The 27,500-nt window shown below is 44.0% G+C and overlaps 1 protein-coding gene across 2 annotated transcripts in view; it reads left to right on the top strand.

Annotated features, from left to right (window-relative positions):
• Positions 1–15,890: 15,890 nt before the first annotated feature.
• Positions 15,891–27,500, top strand: part of LOC130123901 (GRAM domain-containing protein 2B) — a 41,753-nt gene continuing 30,143 nt past the window's right edge. The window contains exons 1-2 of one of the 2 annotated variants that reach the window (XM_056293239.1): positions 22,080–22,099; positions 24,177–24,288. In XM_056293239.1, coding sequence (XP_056149214.1) covers positions 24,200–24,288 — 89 coding nt within the window. In that variant the 5' untranslated portion in view covers positions 22,080–22,099; positions 24,177–24,199. Of the gene's footprint in view, positions 16,021–22,079; positions 22,100–24,176; positions 24,289–27,500 lie in introns of those variants that run through there. The other variant, XM_056293231.1, reaches the window with a different exon arrangement.

Raw genomic sequence — 27,500 nt, 5'->3', positions numbered from 1 at the left:
CATCATCCCACATACATCATCCCACATACATCATCCCAGCTACATCATCCCAGATACATCATCCCAGATACATCATCCCAGATGCATCATCCCAACTACATCATCCCAGCTACACCATCCCAGATACATAATCCCAGCTACATCATCCCAGATGCATCATCCCAGATACATAATCCCAGCTACATCATCCCAGCTACACCATCCCAGATACATAATCCCAGCCACATCATCCCAGATGCATCATCCCAGATACATAATCCCAGCTACATCATCCCAGCTACATCATCCCACATACATCATCCCACATATATCATCTCAGCTACATCATCCCAGATACATAATCCCACATACATCATCCCAGATACATAATCCCACATACATCTTCCCAGGTACATCATCCCACATACATCATCCCAGATACATAATACCAGCTACATAATACCAGCTACATCATCCCAACTACATAATCCCAGATACATAATCCCACATACATCATCCCAACTACATCATCCCAACTACACCATCCCAGACACATCATCCCAGCTACATCATCCCAGCTACATCATCCCAACTACATAATCCCAGATACATAATCCCACATACATCATCCCACATACATCATCCCAACTACACCATCCCAGACACATCATCCCAGTTACATCATCCCAGATACATAATCCCACATACATCATCCCACATACATCATCCCAACTACACCATCCCAGACACATCATCCCAGCTACATCATCCCAGCTACATAATATCAGATACATCATCCCAGCTACATCATCCCAGCTACATAATATCAGATACATCATCCCAGCTACATCATCCCAGCTACATAATATCAGATACATCATCCCACATACATCATCCCAACTACACCATCCCAGACACATCATCCCAGCTACATCATCCCAGATACATAATCCCACATACATCATCCCACATACATCATCCCAACTACACCATCCCAGCTACATCATCCCAGCTACATAATATCAGATACATCATCCCAGCTACATCATCCCAGCTACATAATATCAGATACATCATCCCAGCTACATCATCCCAGCTACATAATATCAGATACATCATCCCAGCTACATAATATCAGATACATAATCCCAACGTAGTATAAGCAACAAAACCAAACAAAATCGTCTGCAACATATAAGCGACAAACAAGCAACTCAAATTATACCGACCATGTTCTGAAGCGGTAAGAAGAAGTTAAGAACTTTCCTAGTCCAACGTCCTTATACTACATTGATAATAAGAAATGAAAGTTCAACCTACAGTCATCACTGTCCGTGATCTCTATCTCAGTCGACTCAAACAAATCAACCCATTTGGACCACAACAAAAAAGAAAAAACTGGCCACTGGCCCATCTCATAACCCTTCAGTATTTTGTGTCTGTGGAGTCTTTTAGTTCAGATAAAGTACCTGATGTTTTCAGCTCATCACTGCAGTTATTCCACAAACCGACTCCCTTGGTGGCAACACAGACTGAAGAGGTCACTTGCAATGACCTTGAGTGATGAAACGTCTCTCTCAATAAACGTTGTGTCCAGATGAACTGATTCACCTCTCTGTGATGTTCTTACCTGGATTATGGAGCATGCATCAAGACAGTATGGTCAAGAGGTTGAGCGGGTTGATGGAGTTGAAGGCGGAACTAAAGTCTATGACCAGGATGCATGTATAGGTGTTTGGTGATTCCAGGTGTTGCCAGGCATGGTGCAGGGCTGTGCTAACTGCATCCTCAACAGATCGGTTGGCTTGATAGGCAAGTTGATATGGGTCCATCATTGGGGAGGTGGCAAGTTTTCAAGTGTCAGGAATCAGGAACATTTATTTGTCATTTCCTTCCATGCACCTGCGCACATGAAATGAAACGAAATATCGCTTCCCCCAGCTCACAGCAGTGCAACACAAAGGCAGAAACACATATCCAAACTACAAGAACACATATATCCAAACTGCAAAAAAACTACAAAAAGACATACTATATCCAACATATCAAAAGAAAAAAAAATTCACTGTCCAAGAGAGCGAATGCCAGGATGCCTGTCGGAACTGCCGGTCTGCATGGGCTAGCAGTTAGCTTAGCCTGCCCCCGCTTCCGCGTCATGTCAGACTGCCCTCGGTGTTTCCTCTTCAGGCGCAGCTCCAGGCAAGGCCGTGGTCCTTGGGCCCACAGGACACAGCAAACCAGGCTCCCCCAGCCAATCCAACGCCAGCCCTCCCAGCCAGACACCTTCGACACACCTCCCCACAATCCACATGACACCCAAAACACAGCCAGCACTAGGCGAGGCCGCTGCCAGACTGCCCTCGGTGTTATCAGAACTGCCGGTCTGCATGGGCTAGCAGTTAGCTTAGCCGACCCTGCTTGCGCGTCCTATCAGACCACCCTTAGTGTTTCCTCTTCGGGTAAAGCTCTGGCAGGACCGTGGTCCCTAGGCCCACAGGATGCAGCAGACCAGGCTCTCAGACCAGGCTGGGATCAGCTACAGCAAGTAGCAAAGCAGCAACACCCAACAAAACGCACCATCTCAGACCAGGCTATCCCAACCATCAAATGAAGACTAAAACTTAGACGCAGACGTGGACAAAGACACTGCATGGACAGTACTGGGTGAGGCTGCCACAAACGTAAGTTCGCGCCGCCGTCTTCCCACACCAGTACTGGGTGAGGCCGCTGCAAACGTGAATTTGCGCAGCCATCTCCCCACACCAGAAGCAGAAGCAGGTGTAGGAAGAAGTATGACACAATTATGCGCTCAAATGCTTTCATGGCCATAGATGTTAGGGCAACTGGTCTGAAGTCATTGAGGCAGGTGATCTTTGAGGACTTTGGCACAAGATGATGACAGGGATGATGGTAGAGCGTTTGAAACACTGTGGGGACTGTACATGGGCTTAGAGAGGTGTTAAATATGGTGGAAATATTGGGGCCAATTGTGCTGCACAGTGGCTCAACAAAGCAGGACTGATGCAGTCTGACCCTGATGCTTTCCTAATGTTCAGCTTCTTCAGTGTAGCTCTCGTCTCGTCCTCCTGGATGCGGAAGGGTGGCATTGGAGTGGGAGTAGGGAGGACGGCTGGTGGAATAGGTTTTTCAAACCTTGCATAAAACTCATCTAGTTTATCTGTGAGGTAGGGATGCACATGTCCTCGCAGAACTTGATGTATGACGTCACTGTGGCAGTGAGTTCATTCGGGGAGTCACAAGCTGCACTAAATGTATTCCAGTTAGTGCATTCAAAGCACTCTCGAAGCGTTTCAATGGCATCCATGGACCAGGACCTGACAGATTTGGATGTTTTCTTGATGGATTTAAGCTTTTGCCTGTATTGTGGGATGAGGAGTAACACAGTGTGGTCGGACTTCCCCAGGGGAGCCCTCAGGAATGCACGGCAAGCGTTCCAAATTGAAACGTAACAGTGATCCAATGTGTTGTTTTCTCTGCTATGGCAAGTGACTTGTTGCTCGTGAGTTCGAGGGACAGGTTCAGGTTCATTCACATTTTAGCTTTAATATAACTTATATACAGCTTCAGACTTAATTTGTTGTCTATTAATACTCTTAGAAATTTCATTTCAGGTACTTTTTTAATTTCCACATAAGTACATAGTACGTTATTTTGTAGTTATTATGTAGTTGTTGTGTATTTGTGTAGTTAATATGTAGTTGTTCTGTAGTTGTTGTGTATTTTTTTTGTAGTTGAAGTGTAGTTGTGCAGTTGTGTGGTTAGTTTTTTGTTTTTGTTTTTGTTTTTTAACATGGTGATGGCGGTCACGTGGCTCGGGTCCTGAGCTGTTCCGGTGGCGTCTGGACACTGCTTGGCATCCTCCTCATCATAATCTTCATATATTTTATAATTCTGTTCTCCTCTTTCAATGTTGGTTTCTGTAAATTGTGTAAACACAACATCCATTCCACGTTGTCCGTCTTGGGAGAGAGATCCCTCCTCTGTTGCTCTCCTTGAGGTTTCCTCCTATTTTTCCCCCCTGTTCAAGGGTTGTTTTTTTTTTTTAGGGAGTTGTTCCTTATCCGATGCGAGGCTCTAAGGACAGGATGTTGTGTTGCTGTAAAGCCCCCTGAGGCAAATTTGTCATTTGTGATATTGGGCTATACAAATAAAATTGACTTGACTTGACTAGTTATTGTGATGATTGGATGTTGTTATACGTTCTGCCCACTAGATGGAACTAGCTGTTAGTACTTACCTGAGAGAACTGGATAGGATTAGATGAAGAAGACACACTAAGAATGCACATAGATATAACCGAATGAGTTATTTAATAAATTAGTTAAGAGTGGAATAAAACAAGCCCCATCCTTCTAAACCTGAACATAACAGTTATTGTGTACTTAATGTGTAATTATTGTGTAGTTAATGTAGTTAATGTCAAGTCTTGGTTATGTGTTGTATAGTTATTGTGTAGTTGGTCTGTAGTTGTTGTATATTTATTGTGTAGTTGTGTATTCATTGTGTATATAGTTGTGTATTTATTGTGTAGTTAATGTGTAGTTGTGTATTTATAGTGTAGTTAATGTGTAGTTGTTGTAGTTCTTTGATACACCATGTGGTGCAACCTGGACACACCCAGGGTCATCAGGTGTTTCGGGTCTTAACATCACACACCCTCGCCCGAGCGACCCAGCCGGGGGTGAGCAAGCCCTGACTTGTGTCCAGGTAGCGCATTACGCCATACATGACCCTTCTTCACCCAGAGCCAACAGGAAGCCTTTTCAGCAGCTTCCAGTATGTTCCTAATGGCTCTTCTTCTTTGCAGCCCACAAATCCCCAGGAGTCCCAGGATCCGGGTGTAGAGACTGGCCTGCAAAGGCCCTGCAGTCCACTTCAGCCGGCTCACAATGGGCCTTCCACCCATTCCTCTGACACTCAACTACCAGATCTGCATACTTGGCTCTCTTCCTTTCTTGTGCCTCCTCCATCCGATCATCTCAGGGGACTATTAGCACTAGCAAAACCACTTGTTTGGTTGCCATGGACATCAGGACCATGTCTGGCCTGAGTGTGGTAACTGTGATGGTGTCTGGGAACTTAAGTTGTCTCCCTAGGTTGACCAGGAACTACCAGTCCCTTGCTGTTGTGAGCAGCCCACCCTGGGCCTTTGGCTCGGGCTGGGGTTCTCCCCTGCTTGAACAAAGGTGATGGTGCGTTTTGTTGGGTGTTGCTGCTTCATTGCTTGCTGTAGCTGATCCCAGTGCAGATGGTATTTGCTACTGACCGCAGAACTTGGTCATGGCGCGAATGATACCACCCCTCTCCCAAGGACAGTAGCTCAAGGTGTGCTCTAAGGATCCCCTTTTCTGGCAGAGTTGGTCAGCAGGTGAGTTCGCCAGGCCCCAGCTGAACAGGTTGGAAGGGCTTAGGAGGACATTGCACACTGACTGGACCACACAAAAAAAAAACCTTAATCGGTATGATTCCACCTTCCAGAGTTCTGCCCAGGTGATCTGTCGGCATGGTGTATGCTCTCACTTGGTCCAGGTCACCTGCTTTCACATACCCATCATTCTGCTGTAGCGAGCTTCCTCCACCTCTGTACCTACCTCCTCCTGGATCAGCTTTCACCTCTCCTTTCCTTGGGCTTTACCGTAACAAGGTCTTGAGTTGCTCCTGCGCCCGGCCCGACCAGTTGCCACAGTGCCCATCAGGATGCTGTGCTGCAACCTTGCCTCAGCCTGCTCAACTGTCTGCTGTGCATTCCACTTCCTTCCTGTTCTGACCTCCATACCTGCAGAAGAGACCTTGGTGTCAGCATAATCTCGGTAGAGCAAGACTTCTCTGGCTCAGGTGACCTTGAACTCCTCTGCCAGACTGCTGAGAGGAAGCTGTAGCTTGGTGTTATGCCTGTTAAAGGTGATGCTGCTTAGGCTCGACGGCAGGCCCAGCCACCTGCGCAGGAACTGGCTGATCTTTCTTTCAAAGCCCTCCACGATGGTGACTGGGATTTCATAGATTAGTAGTGGCCAGCGGAGTCCAGGCAGGATTTCATGTTGATATAGCCAGGCCTTGAATTTTCCACGAAGCCCCGACCTTTCCACTCTTGAAACCCAAGTCTTGAGGTCATCACTGCTTGCCTGGCATGCCACTGTCCTTCAGATTGTTGGTGAAGATCTTACCCAGGTTTTTGACTAGCTTTTCAGTCACAGATGGGATTTGGGTGCCTCCCAAAGAGAAACTGAACTAGTCGGTTACACTTCCTTTCCTGAGGACCGGAGACCTGGATTTTGTGGGCTTGAAGCTCATTCTTGCCCATGTAATGAGCTGTTCCAAGTTCTTGAAGGAGCCACCTGCATCTGGGCATCTGGGTATAGTTATTGTGTAATTAGTGTCTATTTACAGTGTAGTTATTTTGTAGTTATTGTGTTGTTTTGTATTTATTGTGTTTTAATGTGTAGTTAATGTGTAGTTGTTGTGTGGTTCATGTGTAGTTATTGTGTAGTTAATATGTACTTAATGTGAAATCTTGGTAATATGTAGTTGTTGCGTAGTTATTGACCAGCGGTGTGGTGAGTCTGTTCATAGACTGGCCTTATTATCACGGCCCAGAATGAAATGAGGGCTATAAGTTGTTGGGTTTGGGGTGTTCCTCTGAACGTCTATACAAATACAGACATGTTGTGAAAGCCAGTGGTGAAAATTCTCTGTCAGAGTAGTCGGTCATGGTTTTGGGTTTACCCTGACACAGAAAATCTGATTTCTAGGCAAACTCTTTGCTGTGAGGTTTTTATCTTGCCACTATTTTAACAAAGGAGAAATTCCTATTCTCATTATTCTCAGTGCTCATTCCATTATTTATACAGCCAGGAGAATTCAGATGGTAGCCTTAGTAAATAAGAACACACGTTTTATGCAGCAGGATTGTATTAGTAGCCAGAGGGTCTAAATGGACCACAATTTCAACTGGCCATGTACCCTGTCAGCTTATAAAGAACATTGCAATGCGTTCTTCTACAGCTCAGGAATCGGGAACACTTTATTTGCTGTTTCCCCCAGCAGCGCAACACAAAGACAAAAACACATCCGAAAACTACAAGAACACACATATCCAAACTAACACATACTAGCTCTTAGCTGCTAGGGGTATGTTGCTATAGGCCATATTTTCTGAACAAGGTTGCAGTGTGCAACAGTTTTTAATTCATTATAATGACCATGATATTGTAAAACAGCCACAATTTGAACATCCTGGAGGAGAAATGTTCACTTTCCACAAGGCTATCATGTCCTTGACCTGCTGAGTACTTGAAATATTTTACTGTTTAATATGACATACCACAGGGCTCGGTTCTTGGCCCTCTCTTTTTCTCTCTTAAATTTCACCCGTTGGCCAAATTATACGCTGTCATGGAATAAATGTCCTTTGGATAGAATTTGCTTGTAAAAAGCTAATTGGGGGTATTCTTGGGTCATCCTCTGTGTGGAATTTGCATGTTCTCTCCATGTCTATGTGGGTTTCCTCCGAGTGCTCCGGTTTCCTCCCACAGTCCAAAGACATGTAGTTCAGGTGAATCGGCCATACTAAATTGTCCCTAGGTGTGTGTGTGTGTGTGTGTGTGTGTGTGTGTGTGTGTGTGTGTGTGTGTGTGTTGGCCCTGTGATGGACTGGCGGCCTGTCCAGGGTGTCTCCCCATCTGCTGCCCAATGACTGCTGGGATAGGCTCCAGCATCCCCGTGACCCTGAGCAGGATAAGCGGTTTGGATAATGGATGGAAACCATACAGTTCATATACCTTTATTTCCATCTGCATACAATGTACATTCTGGTTATTAAAGGTTAAAATTAGATATTTTTTCTCTCTCATAAATCGTGGCATCATATTGTTATCGTCTACACAGAGTGAAACATATCTACCACCACTTTCCTCTAGATGATATCCTAAAGGTGAGGCTAAACCCTCTGATCTTCAGCATTTCTGATGTGATGCCAACACCCCACCTGCCTGTCACTAAAGCACAGTGCAGCTACAGATGAAATCCAGTTAAAGCTACAATTCTGACCATTTAGATGTAAATAAATATCCTTTTTGATATAGCTGCACTTTCAACACAATACCTGTAATGTTCTATTATGTAATAAATCAAGCTGAAAATTAAATCTTGTCTGTGTATTTAATCACGTCTTGTCTGTTCCGTTGCTGTCACATGTTCTGATCCTAGAACGTTCTGCGCATGAACCTTAACCCTCTACAATAAACAAGATATCCCAATACTGCCACCTACTGGCCCGGTGGGCACATATCATTACATCCTCCTTCCTTTGAAGTTAATACAAAAAAGTAATAAGAACAAGAATACAAGGTAAGTATAAAGTCTAGAGACTGTTAAGCTATAACCAAACTAAGTCATCTAAACATTACACCACATTTCTAACACTTTCCTTTTCAGGTAAAATAACAAACAAGTAAGTCACATTAAGCTATTTGCCATACCTAGTCATTTAAACATTAAACAACATAGTTGACACTTTTCTTTTCAGTACAGGTATACTGTATAACAACAAACCGGTAAGTCACACTATTTCCTGCTCAGTTATCCCAACTCAATTTAACTTTCTGATAAGTTTTCGAATAACTCCACACTCCGATGTCTAACCAAACTCAAAAGTCTTTTGTTTTTTTTGTTTTTTTTGTTTCTATCCTACAACTCCATTATCATTTTCTGTTTTCTAGGCCTGCTAGACCTGCGCATGACTGGTGCTTCAGTTGTTGGTGTAGGGTGGAGGAAACTCAGTCAGGTGCACGTCAGGAGGATGCACGACAGGAGGTGTCACTTCAGCACCTGCCTGTTCCTGAAATGTCTCCTTAGTCTTAAGAAGACTTCTGCGGTATATGACCTTGGACTTACTTCTTTCAGGACCATTGCCTTTCTGTTCCATGCAGAGGGCTCTTCGATTCTGGCCACACTGTGTTCTGTATGAGGTTTCAGACTCCTGGCAGCCTTGTTGTGGTTTTTTTCTGTTCCCACTTGAGCTGCATGTGTTTCTGTGTCAGTTCCCTGTTTTCCTTTTTCACAGGCATGCATGGCAGTGTGTTGTGCAGTGTATGGTTCATGAGGTGCTCCGCTGGCGATACTCCGGATGCCAGAGGTGAGGATCGATAGGTCAGCAATGCCAGGTAAGGGTCTGACTTGGTTTCAGTGGCCTTTTTCAGGAGTCTTTTGATAATTTCCACTCCTTTCTCCGCCTTCCCATCTGCTTGTGGGTGGAGAGGGCTTGATGTGGTGTGTTGGAACCCATACTGTTCTGCAAACATCTGAGACTCCCAAACTCCCTATCATGATCAACGGTGTTGAAGGCGGCAGTGAGATCCAAGGGCACAAGAACAGATCATTTTTTAGAATCTGTGTTCATATGCAGATTGTTCACAACTTTGATAAATGCCGTTTCTGTGCTATGGTGAGATCGCAAACCTGATTGATAATTGGCTAGAAAGTTGTTTGATATTAAATAGTTATTAACTTGAGAAAAAACTTTTTTAAAGTGTTTTTCTGGTAAGTTGGAGATGGACCTGTAGTTGGCAATAACCGCTGCATCAAGGCTGTTCTTCAGAAGTGGTTTAATGACAGCTGTCTTAAGTGCTGCAGGAAATATACCTTTCTGAAGAGAGCAGTTAATCATTTCTAAGACATCGTGTGCTAGGCAATTAAGAATATTTTTTTTTAGACTGTGGTAGGGACAAGGATCCAAGCATCGGGTGGAGGACCTGAGCTGCCCAATGATATTGTCTAGACTTTTAAGGTCTAGAGGGTCAAAGTGAGACATGGCACCGGTGATATTTGTGGAGAACTGGAGGGTACGTTCATTACTGGATCTTGAGGCACTAATGTTCTGTCTAATGGCAATAATTTTGTTGTCGAAGAATGTAGCGAATGGCTCACATTTTTCACTGTACAGCATCTCTGGTGGGTTGGGGGATGGAGGATTAATAAGTCGGTCAGTAGTAGAGAAAAGCACTGTTCTGTTGTTCATATTTCCCTTAATGATTTCAGGGAAAAAAGACTGTCTGGCCTGTTTCATTTCTTTGCAGTACTTGTTCAGTCTGTCCTTGTAAATGTCATGGTGAACCTGAACTTTAGTCTTTCTCCACTGTCGTTCTGCCTGGCGACACCCTCTCTTAAGCTGCCTAACAGCCACTCCATTTCTCCAGGGGGCTTTTTGTTTTTCTGTGTTTTTAGTTTTAACGGGTGCAGTGTTATCAAAGATATTTCGTATTTTTGAGTTGAAGTCGTCCACAAGACCGTCAGTTTGTGATGCCGCGAACGGCGACAACTCATCTACAGTTTTCTTAAAAGGTTTCAATTGTATTATTGTCAATGAAGCGTTTTTTGATCATTCTGTAACCCTGTGGTTAAATTATAGGCCTTAGATATATTATATTGCCCTATTAGATAAGAGTTTGGCCTATGTTTGTTATTTTGTATACCTTTTGAATATGAATATATTATATTGTTGATATTGTTCTGCAAATCAGTTGTTTACCAATGTGAAATGCATTTACTTTTAGTGTTGAAACCTACCATTGTTGTGATTGGTAGGCTATGGTAAGTGACATGTTGAGACAACCTTAAAGGGCTAGTCCACCTTTTTACTGGAAGTAACCTAGTGACACCCAGAGATGTGTAGACCATAGTATATAACCTTAAAGGGCTAATACACCACATTTTAGAACCTTAAAGGGCTAGTCCACCGTTTTAATATAAGTTACTCGGTGACACATTGAGGTGTCTAGACCATGTTAGATTGCCTTAAAGGGGGTCATATGCCATATTTAAGCGCCTTAAAGGGGTAGTCAACCTTTTTAGTTGGAGTTACCAGAGGACACTGTAAGACAATTAGAGCCTTTAGAACATACTTTAAACACCTAAAAAGCGAAGTTAGCATACTTCAATAGTTTATTGGATACCGAGTTGTATAGAGAACTCAGGAGCGTTGTCCTTGACAGTTAAAAGGGATAGATAGCGCTGCAATTCGCGTACTCTTTCGTTGTACAGGAAAAGCAGACACATTAAAAGATATACAACAGTGATCTGAAGTAGCAACATCCATGACACAGGGTACAGCCATATTGAGCCCTTTTGATATGACTAAGTCCAGAGTGTGCCCCTTATTGTGGGTGGGTCCAGAAACATTCTGAGTGAGAGCAAATGCCTCCAGTAAGCTAATTAGGTTTCTAGTATTGGGGCCTGCTTGATTGTCAACATGAACATTAAAGTCACCCAAGATAATGAAACAGCCATAATCAGTGGAAACCATAGACGGTAGTTCCCAAAATTCATCAAGAAAGCCATGTTTAGATTTTGGTGGTAATTATTAAAATTGTAGCAGTACAAGGTACAGTAAAGGTATTCAAAAGACGTGAAGTCCCCGAGGGGGGTTTCCTTGCAGCTATGGGACTCAGAGAAGACAGCAGCCATTATTCCACCGCCTCTCCTATCAGATCTGGTGGTATGGACGAATTTGAAGCCAGGAGGTGCAGTCTCAGTGAGCGCAACTGCCCCATTTCTATCCAGCCAGGTCTCCGTCAGTAGGGTGGAGTCCAGGTTATGGGTACGTACAAGATCATTAACTAAAAATGACTTATTAGTTAGCCACCTGACGTTTAATAAAGCCATTTTTATGGTCCGAAGTGCAGGGCTTTGTGGGGGGGCTGATAATTGGAAGTCCGAACTGCCGCCACGGCAGTTGTCAACTGACGGGGGGAGGCTCGGTGTTGGTGCTGTCACAAACCGGGTAGCACAGCCATGACAAAAGGGCGATGCGTACAACCAAAAGCAATTTAACAAAACTAATTTATTGAAGGAAAAGTACAAGAAATGAACCTACATCAACCATGTCATGTGTAGTCAGTGGAATCAGGAGTTTATGGATAGACCCCCCCCCCTCCCTTAAGATGGGGGTCCACCTCAGGATCTCAAGTCAACACATGAACAAAATATTAAAAACCTGTAATACACACTATTGCCATAACATTGAATGATTCCCAGAATCCATATTCCAACCCACTCCCGCCAGTCCACCCGTCCTCCACAGCAACCTTCAAACCCGTTGGAAGCAAATGTTAAGCGAATGGAAGTGGGGAACACAGCAGGAGAAGAATAGGGTAAAGGAGTCACCAGACACTCATCAGTCACTATTCACAATACTGGAGCCCGCGGCAACGCATCCACAATCATACTGGCACCGCCTTTAATATGGCGGATGTCAAGATCGTGAGAATGCAGAAATAACGACCACCTAACCAGCCTCTGATCTGGATGTCACCAAGTGTGCGGAAAGATCAGTGGGTGATCCCTAACGGTAGCACCCAGACCCCACATAAACTGCAAAACGCTAGAGGGCCCAGAACAGAGCAAGGGCCTCCTTCTCCACCACCAAATAGTCCAACGGATGCCTACTGAACTGTTTAGAAGAGACACTTGTTGCATTCGCCAGGGAAATGCACAGGTCAGAACCCGAACGCACGACTCGCAGTCAGGAAGGTTCCAGGAACACTTGGGTAACAGAGGCCGGCAGGGGTCAGCACACAGGGAAACCAGTCCGAGCAGGCAACCAGATAGACAAGGGGCAGGCAGGCAGACGGGCAAACAGGTTCACAGCTCAAGCTCTAGTTCAGAATCAGAATCGTGGTTTACTGGCCATGTAGATTTGCACACACGTGGAAGTTGACTCCGGTTTCGTGGCTCTCTCAGAATAACGACACGACAACACAACAATCTTCACCTGTATACACAAGGACTGACTCATACAGGTGAAATGAGAGGTGATAAAGTGCAGCGGTGCAGGGAACATATCAGAGATGCTGACATAGATGTTAGCAGGTTACTTACATACATGCCCGAGGTAGATGGGCATGTAAGAGCGGATCACTATACGTACAATGTACAGTACAGTATATACAACATGGCTGTATTTATTTGACAGTGGTTTTTTTTTACATTTTATTTTCCTTTTCTTCAACAACGTACCGTCTTTGTTATACCTTCGATGTGACATATCAGAATACAAAAGTTTGCGTGTTGTCCATTTTTATACACCACCCAGAAAAACAAAAAGACAGATGGTACAGAACAGAAAATGAAAAATGTAAACTTACGTAGACAAATGGTACAATAGATCAAAATGTTAACATAAATACACATACAAAAAAAATGTATATATTAGTCACGGTTGTCTATAGCTGATCTACAGTGAGTGCTAAACAATACAACGGAGCTCAACATACCAGGAACAGCGGGATCCTCCCACGCGCTACGTCCCCCTGGTGAAACTCCTCACTGTCAGGTGAAAAGCAGCGGCTGGCGACTCCGCGTGTATCGGAGGAGGCACGTGGTAGTCTGCAGATTGGCAGAGGGGGTGGAGCAGCGACCGGGACGGCTCGGAAGAGTGGGGTAATTGGCCGGATACAATTGGGGAGGAAAAGAGGCAGAACAAAAAAAAATAATAATAATGATAATAATAAAAAAAATAAAAATAAAAATAAAGATAAATATATATATATATATATATATATATATATATATATATATATATATACTCCTGTATTTTCACAATGTGTGTCTGGTGTGTGGTGTGTGTCTGTGTGAGAGTCTATAAACTAAAGCACTTGGGGCCTTGATTCTTTTTGGAGGTTATTGGGGATGATCGGGGGCACCTATAAAAAATAGCAGAAAATTAAAATTATGCATAATTAATTATGCATAAATATGCAAAATATGCATTTTTATAAAAATAGCTAAAAATCACTTTTCTCGGCATTTCAGGTGATTCTGAGCATCTTTGATTTTTTTTCACCTATAAATTTTTTTTTCTGGGACTTAAATGTTTTGGCATTATGCAAAATATATGCATTTTTTCAAAAATGCACTTAGGATCCTCATTTTTTTTTTTGGAGGTGGTAGGTATTGTTCCAGAGAGGACCAGAAAAATAGCAGAAAATTAAAATAATTATAATAATTATGCATAATTATGCAAAATATGCATTTTCTAACAATGGCTACAAACCACTTTTCTCAGCATTTCAGATGATTCTGAGCATTTGGGGGGAGGGAGTTGGAGTGGGGGGGGGTTTAGGGGCAGGGGGAAGGTGGTTAGCTGGCAGGATGAAGAGGAGGGAGATTTAGACGGGTGGATAACCAAACCGCTACATTGTAGCGGGGTTCTTCTAGTATATATATATATATATATATATATATATATATATATATATATATATATATAAAGATCGTCCATGGATCACAAAGGGACTATTTAACGCTTGTCATAAAAAAATAAGCCTTATATATAATTCATAAAGCACAGAACCATTGAAGCAGAAATAAAATACGACCTGGATGTGCAAACCTACATGGCCAGTAAACATAATTCTGATTCTGATTTATAATTTTGTACGTTTTGTTAATTTTTAGACTTTTTATTTTAGGTTTAACTTGGTCTGTTATGTCACATTCTTTAGCTTTTTTGAGGTTGAACTGATGCCCAAGCATTTCATCGCCGGTGGTGCCTGCCATGCTGTATTGTTGTGCATTTGACAAATAAAACAACTTGAATCTTGATATACTAGACATTACAATGTACACACAGACAGCACACTGCACCATTTCTTCATCACTTGAGATGAATTTAAACGAGTTGGACTCAACTGAGTGGACTGGTCAGTTTTGTTTTTTTGTTTTTTACTCATAAGAAGTGGAGAAAATGAGCTTTTTGTGCCTGCATTAAAGATTTAAAGACCTTTGTTTAGATATTTTTGCCTTTTATTGGATAGAGGATAGTGAAGCAGCAGACAGGAAACAAGGGAGAGAGAGGTGGGTACGACATGTAACCCAGACAGCATCCGGATGTGGGCCACTTCAGGCAACGATGCGGCACTGATGGTCTTCTTCTGGCCCTGAGAAAATGGATGTGAGCCTGAAGTGGCCCACATGTAAAATAGCAAATATGGCCTAAATATGCCAAATCAAATGTGGGCTTTTTTTGGCAAAGACGCGGTGCTCTCGGCAACATGTGATCTGGATGTGACCCTGAAGTGGCCCGTGTGGTAAATGGCGAATATGGCCCAAATATCACAAAACAAATCTGGGCCACCTTTGGCAAATATGTGGCACATGCGGCATTGCTATGGCTTGGTTCTGGCCCAGATCTGACAAACGGGAGCGGACCGCCCAAGTGCCATCATTCCACTTGGTACGTGGGCCGGATGAAGTGTTGGTGTGGGACGGGTCCGGGCCACAGCAATTTTGCTACCTGGGAACAAAGATCAGTGGCTAAAAGAGAGCCAGTGACGTTGTGGTCATGTGGCATGTGCTGTAGCCATTTGGCTACCGCGGCACCAGATGTACACTTTTTAAAGATGGATAACATTATTTCTATTGGTGAAGTATCATCACAGAGAGACAACCGGACACAGAGCTAGACTGGTCAATCACTGACTAGAGCCGCTGATAAGCGGATTTAGGGCAGGAGGAGGAGGAAGAAGAGGAGGGTCTGGACTGTAAACAATAGAAAACAAGCCAAACACACAGCATTCCTGTCAGTCATGGATGACAGGCAGGAGGGGTAATCGTGGAGTGGCAGCAGTCAAAGAGCTCAGCTGTTTGTGGACTGCCGTCCGTATATTTATGTTTACTAGTGGAGGAGGGACTGTGTAGTCACAGAGACATGTTCTACGTATACATCTGAGTAACATAGCGGCAGACTATACAGAGTTGATTTGGCGGGTGTGTTGGAGGCCACAGAACAGCTCAGAATGAGTCTTCATCAGTAGTTAGTGCAGTAGGAGTCCATCTTACAATCCACAAGTCGACACAGCGGTCGCCAGAGTACCTGTGAACGCCCACGGGAGCATCAACCTCGCCGATGGAGAATCTCAGGGCCGACGACGCATCTTTGGGCCAGAGAGGGAACGCCGCAAACAAACACGGCCACCTGCCAAGCCCGGCTCTTGGCCACAGACCCGGACCGACGCAATGTCAGCGGTAAGAGCGTTCTCCCTCCTCATTCAGGTCCTCATTTGGTCTCTCGTGTGAAATGTTTTTAGTTTGCACACCACTATCATACATGACCGGGGCAGTTTATTCTACATGCTGAGGCTCGGACCTTTGACCCTTGACCTCCTCACAGCTGACTGCCTTATAAAGTTGGCGGCGATCAGGGAGTTGAAGCTAATTTTATTTGTTGCCATCATGCTAGGTCACCTTGGACGAGAAGCATAGGATAATTTGTGGGACGAGGCCTTTCTGCTTTCTGAGGAGACAGAGGCGACGGGAAGCAAACACAAGGCTCCGCGTTTTGGGTTTTTACCGATTTTCACCAAAAAATACCCAGATTTTTTAAAAGGAGCAGATTGGTTTAAACTGATTTTCACCCGGATTTTATGTTTCCACGGATCCAGAATTGTTCCTGTTCGTGTGAGGTTATGTAACAGTGGCCTCTTGGGGCGAAATTCGGCATGCTGGCTGGCTTCAAAAAATAAAAAAGCCGAGCCTTGAACAAACAGGAGCCAGACGCCGGAAAAGCGTCTTTAAGATAAATCCTTAAAAAAAGGACAAAAGGGAAAATTTTAGGAAGTTTTCACGACTATCAAGGAGAATTCCTCAATAGAATTCATCACAGTCTCATGTTTAAAAGGTTTCTCATAATAAACTTCTCATAATAGGGCAATAGCATTACATAAAACAGACTTACTACAGTTGGGAAGGCTCATAGGAGACCACATTTTAAAGTTTCATTAAGTGAGCCTGTCAGTTACCATCAATGCTGTCTGTCTGGTAGCAGAACATCAACATTAGTCTGGAAAACAACTGGGAAAAACTATTCAGAACAATACAACGTGTATGATTTCAATACATAGATATAAATGATTTTATGTTTTAAACATTGATTACAGTCTTTTGGCTAAAGACCTGTTAAGTGTGACTGTCCACTTTGGTATCGTATTCAATAGACATGAGAAATAATCGAGTCAGTCCTACAGCAGACATAGTCAGTGACAACACAAGTCCAACAATGAATGTTAAGCTTACTGTTAGATATACTACTACAACTACTACTGCTACTTTCAGCTGTTCCCGTTAGGGGGCGCCACAGCGGATCATCCGTTTCCATTTCTTCCTGTCCTCTGCATCTTCCTCTGTCACACCAGCCACCTGCATGTCCTCCCTCACCACATCCATAAACCTCCTCTTTGGCCTTCCTCTTCTCCTCTTCCCTGGCAGCTCCATGTTCAGCATCCTTCTCCCAGTATACCCAGCATCTCTCCTCCATACATGTCCAAACCATCTCCATCTTGTCTCTCTTGTTTTGTCTCCAAACCGTCCAACCTGAGCGGTCCCTCTAATATACTCGTTCCCAATCCTGTCCTTCTTCATCACTCCCAATGAAAATCTTCAACTCTGCCACCTCCAGCTCCTCCTCCTGTCTGTTCATCAGAGTCTCCAAACCATACAACATAGCTGGTCTCACAACCATCTTGTAAACCTCCCCTTTAACTCTTGCTGGTGCCCTTCTGTCACAAATCACTCCTGACACTCTTCTCCACCCACTCCACCCTGCCTACACTCTCTCCTCGCCTCTCTTCTGCACTCCCCGTTACTTTGGAATTACGCTTAATGTTAGATATAGTTGGTAAACCTCAAAAGACTTTAAACCACCAGCTTCATTCTCGTCCATATTCACTGACAGGAGAAAGGTTATCTTAAAGCTAAGATAGAAAGAACGAATTCGACAACTTTCAATTAAAGTTTGTTTTTTTCTTTGGAAGAAAGATAAGAAGAATGTTGGGAAAAATATATAGGAACTTTCCTTTGTTTGAGATTGTCATCTTCTAATACCTTTTTCTACCGTTATGAAAAACCAAACCCACAGCGGTCTGGTATATCAGGTAAAGACATCGGGTCCTGAAGGGGAGTTTCATGTTTTCATCAGTGGTCATTTATATTCAGTTAATCTAGTTCATGGTCATGGTTGGCTGGAGTCTATCCCATCATGCAATGACACACACACACACATAGACACACACACAGACACACACGCTTGCTTGCTGGTAGTCCATTGAGTCAGATGATGACATCACTCCTCATTAATGGTGTATACTTTGATGACTAGAGTCCTATTCTTGAGCCACAAGTCTGATTGCACGTTGGGCACATGAAGTCTGAGTTAGTGGGGGCAGCCATGACTGTTTGTCTCCTTGGTCTTTCCTGATGTTTTTACACATTCGTCTCCATTCCCAGCTGTTCTATACCTCTGTGGCAGATCTCCCGTCTATTGGAAGGGGCAGCTTTCTCTAGTCTCAAGGGGTCGATACAGCACTTCTTCAGCAATGTTTTTAGCTGGTCTTTGTATCGCTTCTTCTGACCACCTGCAGACCAGCGGCCCAGATGAAGCTGTCCATATGGGACTTGACGTGGCAGGCGTTCTTGAGGCACCCTGATGACATGCCTAGGCCAGCGCAGTTGGTGTTCGGTGACCGTAGCTTCTATGCTCTTGCAGTTTGTCCTAGCAAGAATCCCAGCATGAGGAACACAGCCATGCCGTGTGATCCCCATGTGTCATTGCAGACACCTTATGTGGAACCGCTCCAGCATCTTTAGGTGGCGGCTGTATGTGACCCAGGCTTCACAGCTGTATAGGAGAGTTGCGGTGCAGACGGCTTTGTAAATGGGAATTTTGTCTTGGAAGACCTTACGTCGAAGTTTGCCAAAGGCTGCAGAGGCCTGTTTGATTCTATTACGCGTTTCATGACCAGTGTTGGAGCCTTCAGAAAGGATGCTGCCCAGGTATTTGAAAGATGGAGCAACTGAGAGTGGTTAGTGTTCTATAGTGAAGACAGGCATAGTGGGTGGGGGCTGGACCTCCATGGGTATAACACCTCGGTCTTGGTGTTGACTGATAGACCCAGTCTGCTGTAGGCACTCACAACTGTGGCAAGGATGGTTTGCAGGTCTTCTGGTGGGTGAGCTACAAGAGCGCAGTCATCAGCGTACTGCAGCTCAAGGACCTGCACTGCAGACAGATTGGTGGTTGGCGGATAAGGCAGTGGTCAGTCCAGCAGTCATCTGCACTGATCATCGCTCTGGTGTTAAGTACTTGACGTAGGACTCTTTGACAGACAATAATGTAGTCAATGAGGTGCCAGATGTTAGAACGAGGGTGCCTCAAGGTTGTTTTAAGTTTGTTCTTCTGGTGGAAGCGTGTGTTGGTGATGAGTAGGCTGTGTTCTGAGCATGTTGTTAACAGCAGGATGCCATTGGAAATTGTGTTTCCAACTCCTTCCTTGCCAAGTTGTAATTTCGTCCCGCTCTGGCATTGAAATCTCCAAGCCGGATTAGCTTAGCCTCCATGGGGACTTTGGTGAGAACATTGTCCAGGTCGGCATAGAAGGCCTCCTTTACTTCATCTTGTGAATCAAGTGTTGGAGCGTATGCGCTGATGACAGGGATGCTTGGTTATTTACAAGTGCCAGTCGTATTGTCATCAGGCATTCATTGATGCCCAGAGGAAGCTCAGTAAGGTGGCAAATGAAGCTGTCTTTGATGGCAAGGCCCACACCATGGATCCTTGGCTTATCAGCCGCTTTTCCTTCCCAGAAAAAACTGTAACCACCCTTCTCCTTTCAGCTGCCCTTGGTCAGCTAATCAAGTTTCAGAGAGTGCGGCAATATCAATCCGGAATCTCCTCAGCTCTCGGGCGATGATGGCAGTACGCCGTTCAGGTCGGTTGCTAGATTGATTGTCCATGAGGGTTCCTATGCTCCAGGCACCAAAATATACTAGTTTCTGTTTCTGACCACATGGTGGTGATCCCTCTGGATACGGTGATACAGACAGGAGGTATGAAGCAGACTATGTTTAGGGCACCTTTTCCAGCCCCCTCCCCAACAAGGGTGAGCAGAGTAGATCCTAAATGGGGCTGCTCAGGCATAGGTGCAGCAACCGAGAAGCCTCTCTGCCTCAGTTCCAGGGCTTAGTGACTGATCATACACCCCACCGCCCGTGTGCCAGGTTGTGGCTAGGGGCTGCCAGACTTCACTGTCCTGCCCCCGTCACTCCTTCCTGATCGCCGCAGGGCTTTGACCCAGGATGTTTATGGGTTGATCCTTGCGGGAGGACGCCTGCGCGTGACAGCTTTTTACGTATCAAAGAAGGCTGAACCAGTTCTTCTGGATACAACGTGGTTACGAAGTGACATCTTCAGTCTATACTGCACAGTTTAGACTGGAGACGTCACTCCGTTGAGTGATGAAACGTATCTGTCAATAAACATTGTAACCAGATGAACTAATTCAACCTTCTTTGATTTTCTGGCCTGGATTATTGACCATGCATCAGCAGCTTTTTACATAGACAGGCTGATGCGCCTGCAGCCACCACACAGTCCTTGGCGAGGGGTGGGCAGAGTCCAACAGCATGGAGAACCGTGCTATTGTTTAGATGCACTTATGACCTCTGATGACTCGTAGTTCCCCTGATTTCCTACGTTAAATGCACGTATTGTAAGTCGCTTTGTGTCGGCTAAATGACTGTAATGCAATGCAATGTAATGTAACCAAGACGACTGGAGACCACCCTCTGTTGCGTTACATATGAATGTTAAGGGGGGAAAAATAAGAAAAAAGGAAAGAGAGATGTGGAAGTGGAATGTTTATACACAGTTTGTTTCTCAAAACGTTTGGTTATGGATATTTGAATTGATGCTGTTGTTAATAATCATCACAGGAATAAAGAGAATAATGTCAAGAGTATAAATGTAGTTATTTACGGGTGATATTTTGATGGATTTACCCACATTCACCGACGTGTGGATAACAGAATTATTTTGTTTATTGAGAAGATGGACTACTTAGAGTGAACGATAAGTTGATTAAGGGACTTTACTTCAAAGAAGAAGAAAAAAAGAAAGAGAAAAGATGCAACAATAAGATTGTTGTTCCTACTTTGTGGTTCCGGGAAACAATTAGAGTGTGACACAGACCCGGTGTGATGCCGGCGAGAGCTGGAAGTAACGGAACTGTGTGACTGAATGATTTATGTTAATTAAGTAATTAGCAAGCAAGTAAAGCCTTAACCGTGCATTCGGTAGGGTTAAGTAACGAACGGAACAGGATGAAACACGGTTTACATTACAGTGAGGCACATTCTGCTCTTATTTTATAGTATTTTATCTTTTCTTTCTGTTTTCCTTGTTTCTATTTGTTTCCATTTTCTTGTTACCTCGTATCTTGCTAGTTTTTGGTTTTTCCTCACTAGAGCGTGAGCGTCTGTAATAGAACCCAATTTCCCCGCGTTCTGGTTCTGATAAACATGTGATATATGGAAAAACCAAGACTACGTTTTCCTTCTCATCGTGGTCAGCAGAGAGCAAACCGTTCCAAAGTCTGACTGAAATCTTGGCATAACGCAACATTGTTTGTATTTCAAAGTGCAGTGGCGTGTGTGTGCGTGTGTGTGCGTGTGTGTGTGCGTGTGTGTGTGTGCGTGTGTGTGTGTGTGTGTGTTTACAGTCAACAGAAAGTACAGAGGACTTATTCTGGACAGTTTAGTTTAGTCAGTAAATAAAACTGACCTTCGGATAACCTGCCACGGGCAGGAACACTGGCAAACAGGCGGCTGAGAGGGAGTCAGAGAGAGAGAGAGAGAGAGAGAGAAGGAGCAAGTGTGACAGAGAAGGTAAGAAGCAGAGACATATTTAGAGAGAGAGAGAGAGAGAGAGAGAGAGAGAGAGAGAGAGAGAGAGAGAGAAGGAGAGAGAAAAGAGAGAGAGAGAGAGAGAGAGAGAAGGAGAGAGAGAGAGAGAGAGGAGAGAGAGAGAGAGAGAGAGAGAGAGAGAGAGAGAGAAGGAGCAAGTGTGACAGAGAAGGTAAGAAGCAGAGACATATTTAGAGAGAGAGAGAGAGAGAGAGAGAAGAGAGAGAGAGAGAGAGAGAGAGAGAGAGAGAGAGAGAGAGAGAGAGAGGAGCAAGTGTGACAGAGAAGGTAAGAAGCAGAGACATATTTAGAGAGAGAGAGAGAGAGAGAGAGAGAGAGAGAGAGAGAAGGAGCAAGTGTGACAGAGAAGGTAAGAAGCAGAGACATATTTAGAGAGAGACAGAGAGAGACAGAGAGAGAGAGAGAGAGAGAGAGAGAGAGAGAGAGAGAGAGAGAGATTTTTTTGATTTTTAAAAAAGTGACTTTTATTTTAGAAAAATACAATCATATTCAAACCACAAGCCAATAAATGAAATTCCGTAGAAAATAAAAGGTAAATCACATCAATTCTCCAGAAAAAACAAGTTGGTCATCTTTTACTGAGCACAACACTTCCCTGTAAGCCCAGATAGCACTGAATTGCTGGGTATCTTTCATTTCTTTGTAATAATTGAAATCAAGAATCATCCTGGCTTTTACCATTCTAGTAAACAGCAGCTTTACCTCAGTGTCTACTGAGTCTTCTATCTTTCTTTTTCTGCTTATACACTACCGTTCAAAAGTTTGGGATCACATTGAAATGTCCATATTTTTGAAGGAAAAGCACTGTACTTTTCAATGAAGATAACTTTAAACTAGTCTTAACTTTAAAGAAATACACTCTATACATTGCTAACGTGGTAAATGACTATTCTAGCTGCAAATGTCTGGTTTTTGGTGCAATATCTACATAGGTGTATAGAGGCCCATTTCAAGCAACTATCACTCCAGTGTTCTAATGGTACAATGTGTTTGCTCATTGGCTCAGAAGGCTAATTGATGATTAGAAAACCCTTGTGCAATCATGTTCACACATCTGAAAACAGTTTAGCTCGTTACAGAAGCTACAAAACTGACCTTCCTTTGAGCAGATTGAGTTTCTGGAGCATCACATTTGTGGGGTCAATTAAACGCTCAAAATGGCCAGAAAAAGAGAACTTTCATCTGAAACTCGACAGTCTATTCTTGTTCTTAGAAATGAAGGCTATTCCATGCGAGAAATTGCTAAGAAATTGAAGATTTCCTACACCGGTGTGTACTACTCCCTTCAGAGGACAGCACAAACAGGCTCTAACCAGAGTAGAAAAAGAAGTGGGAGGCCGCGTTGCACAACTGAGCAAGAAGATAAGTACATTAGAGTCTCTAGTTTGAGAAACAGACGCCTCACAGGTCCCCAACTGGCATCTTCATTAAATAGTACCCGCAAAACACCAGTGTCAACATCTACAGTGAAGAGGCGGCTGCGGGATTCTGGGCTTCAGGGCAGAGTGGCAAAGAAAAAGCCATATCTGAGACTGACCAATAAAAGAAAAAGATTAAGATGGGCAAAAGAACACAGACATTGGACAGAGGAAGACTGGAAAAAAGTGTTGTGGACGGATGAATCCAAGTTTGAGGTGTTTGGATCACAAAGAAGAACGTTTGTGAGACGCAAAACAAATGAAAAGATGCTGGAAGAATGCCTGACGCCATCTGTTAAGCATGGTGGAGGTAATGTGATGGTCTGGGGTTGCTTTGGTGCTGGTAAGGTGGGAGATTTGTACAGGGTAAAAGGGATTCTGAATAAGGAAGGCTATCACTCCATTTTGCAACGCCATGCCATACCCAGTGGACAGCGCTTGATTGGAGCCAATTTCATCCTACAACAGGACAATGACCCTAAACACACCTCCAAATTGTGCAAGAACTATTTAGAGCAGAAGCAGGCAGCTGGTATTCTATCGGTAATGGAGTGGCCAGCGCAGTCACCAGATCTGAACCCCATTGAGCTGTTGTGGGAGCAGCTTGACCGTATGGTACGCAAGAAGTGCCCATCCAACCAATCCAACTTGTGGGAGCTGCTTCTGGAAGCGTGGGGTGCAATTTCTCCAGATTACCTCAACAAATTAACAGCTAGAATGCCAAAGGTCTGCAATGCTGTAATTGCTGCAAATGGAGGATTCTTTGACGAAAGCAAAGTTTGATGTAAAAAAAATCTTATTTCAAATACAAATCATTATTTCTAACCTTGTCAATGTCTTGACTCTATTTTCTATTCATTTCACAACATATGGTGGTGAATAAGTGTGACTTTTCATGGAAAACACAAAATTGTTTGGGTGATCCCAAACTTTTGAACGGTAGTGTATATATGGCCAGTTTCGCTTGTCCCAGGATGAAATTCATCAGTTGACATTTGTCTTTCACAGTACGTTTATACACAAACCCCAGAATGAAAGTGTGCTTGGAGAAAACCTCCCCTACCTTTCTGAATAAACTCTCCAACAACATGAACAGTGGTACCAGGCGCACGCACTCCAGGTAACAGTGGAAAACAGTTTCTTTGTAAGGGCAAAAAATACATTTATCACTCACACCCTGACCAATAACAGAGAGAAAAGCATTAACTGCTACTATCCCATGCACAATCCTCCACTGCAAGTCAGCAACCTTCTTTGTTAATGGCGGTTTATATAAACCCCTCCAAGCAGGTCTGACATCGACTCCCAAGCCCAGATGACTTCGCCAAGGTGTGTCGACACGGTCATGTAGTTTACCCTTGTTTAGACATTTAACCATCGTTCCATACAGTAATTTGCCTTGTGCTTCTTCTAAATTTAGAAAAGTACTTCTCTTCTCAGTAAAAAAAAAACCTGAACAGTCATCAAAGCTGGGACGAATACTTAAACAAGGAAAAGGATCATCGACATTAGGCACGATCAAACCATTGCTGTATTCATTTAACAGGACGGATTCATGTCTCGTCAGACAGCGTTTCCAGTGTTCAAGCAGCCTGTTGATGATCCTCACAGAACGCACTCCCAGACCAGCCGCAAGAGCAGCTGCATTGCACAAGTCAGGTCCAGCAGTGCGCACCACCGATTCAAGGGTTAGAAAACCTGCTCTGCAAAACACTTCTGTGACTGCCGATCCTGCCCAGCAGGGTGTGTTCAGACGTCCTCCATGCGCCACAGGCTCCCTCAACAACCAGTACAGGGAGTCGCATTGCTTTGTCCTCTCTTTCACCACCATCTTCCACACTGTGAAGACACCGCGGTAGAAAGGTGGCAGGGTTTGGAATTTCACAGTCTTCAAATCCATGAGGAACAGTGAGTCATGCAGTCCCAAACCACCAAACTTCTGCAACACTATGTGTGCCAGTGGTCTCCACACCAAGTCTTTCGGGCCATAAAGCAGTCTCTGGAGGAATTGAAGGCGGAACGCAGCGCCTCTACTGGCCAAATGTGCAAGTCCTTGTCCTCCTTCCTCCTTTGGGAGAAAAAGGACAGCCTGGGGAATCCAATGTAAATTATCCCAAAAAAAATCAACTAAAACAGCTTGAATTCTTGCAAGTAAATTTGAAGGGGGGTCGACACAAACTAATCTGTGCCATAATGAGGAGGATACTAGATTGTTGATTACAAGCGTCCTCCCTCTGTAAGACATGCTTGGCAGGAGCCACTTCCACCTTTTAAGCCGGCCTTCTATTTTTTCTAAAATGTTCTCCCAGTTCTTTTCTAACACAGATTCTTCACCCAAATAAACTCCCAAGTACTTTATCCCTCCTTTTTTCCAAATCAGCCCTCCCGGTAGAACTAAATTGTCAAGTGGCCTTTTCCCAACCATCACGGCTTCACTTTTTTTCCCAGTTTACCTTAGCAGATGACAAACTATTGAAAAGACATACAGTCCCCTCCAAGGTATCAATATCACTCTGTTTGTTAATCATTATCATAACGTCATCTGCATATGCTGAGACCTTCACAGCTGTGGTACAACCTGGGAAAAAAACACCTGAGAGTTTTTCCCTAAGTTTGTGAAGGAAAGGCTCAATGGAAAGGGAGTACAGCATTCCAGAGAGTGCGCATCCTTGACGTACTCCCCTCTGTACAATGAAAGGTGCAGCCAAACCACCATTAATTTTCAGTATACTCACAATGTCACGGTACAGTACCTGGATCTTGGCTATGAAACCTGGGCTGAACCCAAAGGCATTTAGCGTCTGCCACAGGTACTTGTGTTCAACCCGGTCAAAAGCCTTTTCCTGGTCTATGGAAATGAGACCAGTATCTACACCCAATGACCCAGAGAGTTCCAAAACGTGCCCAATTAGTGTGATATTGTCACTTATTAACCTGCCGGGCACACAGTAAGTCTGGTCAACATGAATGGCCTTACTCATCACCTCTCTAAGTCTAGAGGCTAAAACTTTAGAGAGGATTTTATAGTCCCCACACAGCAGAGATACAGGTCTCCAGTTCTTCAGGTCTTGTAGATCCCCCTTTTTCGGCAGCAAAGTGATAACTGCCCTTCTACAGCTCAGCGGTAGCTGTCCTCTGCACAAACTGTCCTGAAGCACCTCCAGCAAATCTTTGCCGACCACAGACCAGAAAGACTTATAAAATTCAACGGGCAGGCCATCAATGCCAGGTGCTTTACAATTGCCCAGGCTCATGAGAGCAGTGTACAGTTCATTCAGAGACAGTTCTGCATCTAACACCGCATTGGTATCACCGTCCACCTGAGGAAGCCCAGCATAAAAAGAACTGGCCAACTCTGCATCCTCCACAAATTCACTTTTAAACAGGTCGTTGTAGAAGGAGGTGGCATATCTGCGGATCTCAGGGGTTCCCGTTATTGTGGTTCCATCGCCAGAGCGTAACGAATGAATGATCTTCCTCTGACCATTCCTTCGCTCCAAACCAAAAAAAAAACTGTGATGGGGCATCCATTTGAGACACATTCATGAAACGTGAACGGACCAGAGCTCCCTGTGCTGTAGTGCCCAACAGGTTGGCTAAGGCAGCCTTTTTAGCTTTAAGGGCTTCAATATGCCCTTGATTTCTTGTAGAATCCACTAAACCCTGTAACTCTACTACTTCAATCTCCAGTTCTTTGAGAGATCTGGTAATGTACTTGGTGACATCGCAAGTATACTCCTGACATAATTGTCTTATCTTGCTCTTTCCTACATCCCACCATTGCTGTAATGAAGAAAAAGTGGTCTTGCTTTTTTCCATGCAAAGCCCAAAGAAACTCAACAGCCTCTCTGAAAGTTCTATCATGTAGAAGACCAGTGTTAAAATGCCAATATGCACTCCGTACTTTAACATGCTGAATGAAAAAAGAGCACTGAACAAGACAATGGTCAGAAAAACCAACAGGAGTTATTTGACTTGATTTAAAGATACCAAAATTATGTTTGAAGCAATAAAAACGATCAAGTCTGGCCAGAGATAACAAATTATCCTTGGAGTGACTCCACGTGTACTGCCTGTCACTCTTGTAAAAACCTCTCCAAACATCCTGTAGGCCATGGGTTTCAATCAACCGCTTAAGTTTAGCAGATGAGGCGGGATGAGGCTCTAGATGGTTCCTGTCTAGTTTGGCATTTTCCGTGCAATTGAAATCACCTCCCAGAAACAAAAAGAAATCGGTACAATGGTGAATTACATCACATAAGGTGTTCAGCAGTCTCATTCTCTCAACGCCCGAAACTGGGGCATAAACATTCACAAAAATCAATTCGCACC

Source organism: Lampris incognitus, chromosome 1, assembly GCF_029633865.1.
Source record: "Lampris incognitus isolate fLamInc1 chromosome 1, fLamInc1.hap2, whole genome shotgun sequence".
In the NCBI taxonomy this organism is placed as follows: domain Eukaryota; kingdom Metazoa; phylum Chordata; class Actinopteri; order Lampriformes; family Lampridae; genus Lampris; species Lampris incognitus.
This window is presented reverse-complemented; position numbering and strand designations above follow the sequence as displayed.